The 3,960-nt window shown below is 52.9% G+C and overlaps 1 protein-coding gene across 1 annotated transcript in view; it reads left to right on the top strand.

Moving 5' to 3' along the window:
• Positions 1-3,960, top strand: part of ZC3H4 (zinc finger CCCH-type containing 4) — a 38,038-nt gene that overhangs the window by 18,358 nt on the left and 15,720 nt on the right. The window contains exons 5-9 of the mRNA XM_012653208.1: positions 230-452; positions 888-1,042; positions 1,739-1,835; positions 1,932-2,071; positions 2,644-2,754. Coding sequence (XP_012508662.1) covers positions 230-452; positions 888-1,042; positions 1,739-1,835; positions 1,932-2,071; positions 2,644-2,754 — 726 coding nt within the window. The remainder of the gene's footprint in view (positions 1-229; positions 453-887; positions 1,043-1,738; positions 1,836-1,931; positions 2,072-2,643; positions 2,755-3,960) is intronic.

Here is a 3,960-nt window from a genome sequence, read left to right as displayed (position 1 = left end):
ACGCCCAGCCTTTGTTTCTCAATTTTCTTTCAAGCTGTGGCTCTTGTGAAGAACACAAACATCTGGGCCCGCTGCTGCCCACCCCTGGGTGAGAATCGATCATGACCCAGGGACAGTAGAGATTTCAGACAGACGTGTCAGTTCAGGGAACAATGGGGATCTTGGTGGCCTGGGTCCAAGACCACAGGGGCTGGCTCACCCTTCTCCCCCTTCTCTCTCTGGGACTCAGTCCCACCAGCAGTACCCGCCGTCGCACACCACACCCCTGCCCAAGAAGGCCTACTCTAAGATGGACAGCAAGGGCTACGGCATGTATGAGGACTACGAGAACGAGCAGTATGGGGAGTACGAGGGCGACGAGGAGGAGGACATGGGCAAGGAGGACTACGACGACTTTGCCAAAGAACTGAACCAGTACCGGCGGTCCAAGGAGGGCAGCAGCCGCGGCCGAGGTGAGCCCCAGCGGGTGTGAGTGGCCCGTATCATGGACCTTGGCGGCCCGGCCTCCTGGAACCTCCAGTCCAGGAGGGAAGACAGGCAGTCATTCAGGGTTGAGAGAAGTGTACAAGGAGGAAGCCTGGTAACTACACAACATGAGAGGGGGGCTGCAGCTAGCCTCGTGGGGGGCAGCGGGAAGAGGATCCCAGGCTGGACTGTGGTTGGGGTGGCGCCAGGCTGGTGTGAGACAAGTGAGAGGATCACTTGAGACCGAAGTTGAAGGCTGCGTGTGCTATGATTGTGCCTGAGAGTAGCCACTGCGCTCTAGCCTGGCAATACGGTGAGAACCGTGTTTCTTGGGAAAAAAAAAAAAAAAGAAGTGTGTCATCTTCTTTCTTGCCGGTGGGGTCTGCCCCCGCTGGAGGCTCACTGTCTGAATTGTCGTGCAGGCAGCCGAGGCCGTGGCCGGGGCTACAGGGGCCGAGGAAGCCGTGGAGGATCGCGAGGCCGAGGCATGGGCAGGGGCAGCCGAGGCAGGGGCAGGGGCTCTGTGGGAGGAGACCACCCTGAGGACGAAGAGGACTTCTACGAAGAGGAGATGGACGTAAGGTTTTCTCTATCCCTGGGGGGGACTGGGATGCGGCTGGTGCTCTGGGATGCTCCGGGCTACAAGCGCTGTTGGGGGAGGCCCGCGAGACTAAGGCAGAAGGACACGTGGCCTTTCTGAAGGAAAGGAAGCTGCAGATGGCAGGTTTATGTGTTTAAAAATGTTCATTTGTCATTTTGGAAGAGAGAAAACTTTCACGTGGTTTAAAATAGAAAAGGTATCACAGGAGGGGCTGTGAAAAAAATATCATCCCTGGAGACAAGTTTCCTGAAAGTTCTCTAGAAATATTTCCTGCCTTAACAGTCAAGAACATACATATTCTCCCCCACCGGCCCACACCGGCCCACACCCACGGAGGAGAGTGCACTGCCCTCGCTGTTCTGTTCCTACCCTGAGGCCTTCCATGCTGGTCCACGAGCTGCTGTTGTTTTTTTAGAGCCACACAGCTGTCTGTCATGGACAGAGGTGCCGGGCTGGATTCGCCCCGTGGGTGCGAGTTTTCAGAGTGAAGTCTGCAAGGGAAAGGATTGGGACCACCCACCATTCATGCCGTGACCTGTGAAGAGGGATCATAAGCATGAGTCCCTAGAGTTGGTCACCTGCCCTTCAGAGGGTGGGCACAGTCTGTAGTTGGGGACAGTATTTGTTGTTCCCTATGTGACACTTCCCTGCCCTCTTCTCTCCGAATTCCAGTACGGAGAAAGTGAGGAGCCAATGGGAGATGACGATTATGACGAATACTCCAAGGAGCTGAACCAGTATCGCCGGTCCAAGGACGGCCGAGGCCGAGGTGGGCCGGGACCCGGGAGGGGATGCGCTCGGTGGGGGCTCCTGGCAGCTGCGGGAATAAGGGCCAGCAGGCTAACGCCGTCCTTCCTCTCTGCAGGGTTAAGTCGAGGCCGTGGCAGGGGTTCCCGAGGCCGAGGCAAAGGGATGGGCCGGGGCCGTGGTCGAGGCGGCAGCCGAGGAGGAATGAACAAGGGTGGAATGAACGATGACGAAGACTTCTATGATGAGGACATGGGCGTGAGTCAACTCTTCTTTCTGATCTTGACATTTTTGGCTGAGGTCCCTTCTGAGATTTTTTCCTTCAGTGAGTCATTCCCTGAGGCTGATTCTGTCCCCTTGCTCCTATCAGCCATCCCCTGAGGGGCTGAACAGCCTTAATTGTCTCTCCTAAGGGATGCGCTGCTGGTGAGACCCTCTGTGTTTAAAGCTGCCTCTTTAGCAGCACCTGCAGCCATGAGTCTTTGAGGTTTGGAAGCTTCTAGTTGATCCATCCAGGTAGCCCTGGGGGGTTTTACGGGAAGACCTGTGCCACTTCCTCTGGGCCGTGGATGTGTTCCTGCACAGGTGTGAGCAATTCGAGAATTCAGTTGCCAGCAGCTCCAGATGCAAGAACTTTTCCTAGCCAGACACTAGCAGTCCGCACCATGGGGCTCAAACCCCGCTTGCAGCCTCAGTGTTGGGCACGACCTGCCGGTCGGCGCTCTGCAAATGTTCAAGGGAATGCTAATCCCCTTCTCATTCACTCCCAGCCCGTCTCAGCCCTTCCTTTTTATTCCCCTTCACATCTACATTCGTTTTTCCTAATGTAGGATGGTGGCGGCGGAAGCTACCGGAGGAGTGACCACGACAAGCCCCACCAGCAGTCTGACAAGAAAGGCAAAGTCATCTGCAAATACTTCGTGGAAGGGCGATGCACGTGGGTAAGGAGCCACTTAAAGTACCTGGGTGCCTCCAGGGTGCAGGGCAGCAGCCCTCAGAGGACACGTGACCTCTGGGAATGTTCTGGAGGTTGTGGCTGGCTGGGTGGGCGCGAGTGATTGTGTGACGATCCTTGTTCCTGTGGGCACTCATCAGTACCGAGAGATGCCGGGGCTGCCAGACTCAGTTCACTTCTCAGAGTGAGAAGGGTCCACAGCAAGATGACACACGTTTATTTGTACCTTTAGGGAGATTTTTTGGCCAGAATTTTCGACCAATCCATATGGCCTTGAATGCATTTATAAAGGTTGATGCTAATGCAAAGATGTGACATATTCTGGTTAAGTTATTGAACTTCAACGTTTAAGAAAGAATTATTAAAGCATCCAGATAGAAAGGGTGTCGGGGGAAATCAGGTTAGCCCTGGACTTCATAGCAGTGTTCAATGCCAGAAGGTGGATAAATGACCACAGAGTTCTAAAGGAAACGAGTGTAACCCAGTTGAACGAGCCAACTTCTTATGTAAACGTAAAGACAGCAGGTAGGTATTGGCCACTGCGTGCTCAGGGAGTGTTGTACCCATGCATCTGTCTTGGGAAGAAATAGGTATTTCAAACAAATATATTGTGTTTAAAGTACTTCTTATTAATGATAGTTCAATATATTTTTAGAAACTTAATATAAATATAAGCAAAGAAAAATGAATAGCCATTCCTGAGAGTTAGGGGATGGTGGTGAATGGTTCCTATGAAGGACTAAATGATGAGGAATGAAGAACACAAACCTTGATCCCACTTAGGTGGATTTTGTTTTTGTTTTTTGGCTTGTGTTCAGCCAGCAATAAGGGAAAACTTAACTTCATCACATAGACATGGAAGGAGTCTGGGGGTGGGTGGACAGTACAAGGCTGGTACAGTGGTCAGTGGCACCCCTGGGGACCTGGGCTCTTTCCTACATTCTATTCTGCTATATTTGAACATGCAGCTTTTATCCTGCTGGATGCATGATAGCTTCTGTGCCTCTAGGCATCGCACCCAAGGCCTATGAGGAAGAAAAATAGGTGAAAGGATTTTTTTTTTTTTTGAGACGGAGTGTCACTCTGTTGCCCTGGCTAGAGTGCCCTGGCGTCAGCTCACAGCAACCTCAAACTCCTGGGCTCAAGTGATCCTACTGCCTCAGCCTCCCAAGTAGCTGGGACTACAGGCATG

The sequence above is a fragment of the Propithecus coquereli genome, unplaced genomic scaffold (genome assembly GCF_000956105.1).
Source record: "Propithecus coquereli isolate 6110/MARCELLA unplaced genomic scaffold, Pcoq_1.0 Scaffold42, whole genome shotgun sequence".
Lineage (NCBI taxonomy): Eukaryota > Metazoa > Chordata > Mammalia > Primates > Indriidae > Propithecus > Propithecus coquereli.
The sequence above is the reverse complement of the archived record's forward strand: the minus strand, read 5'-3'. Positions and strand labels throughout refer to the sequence as shown.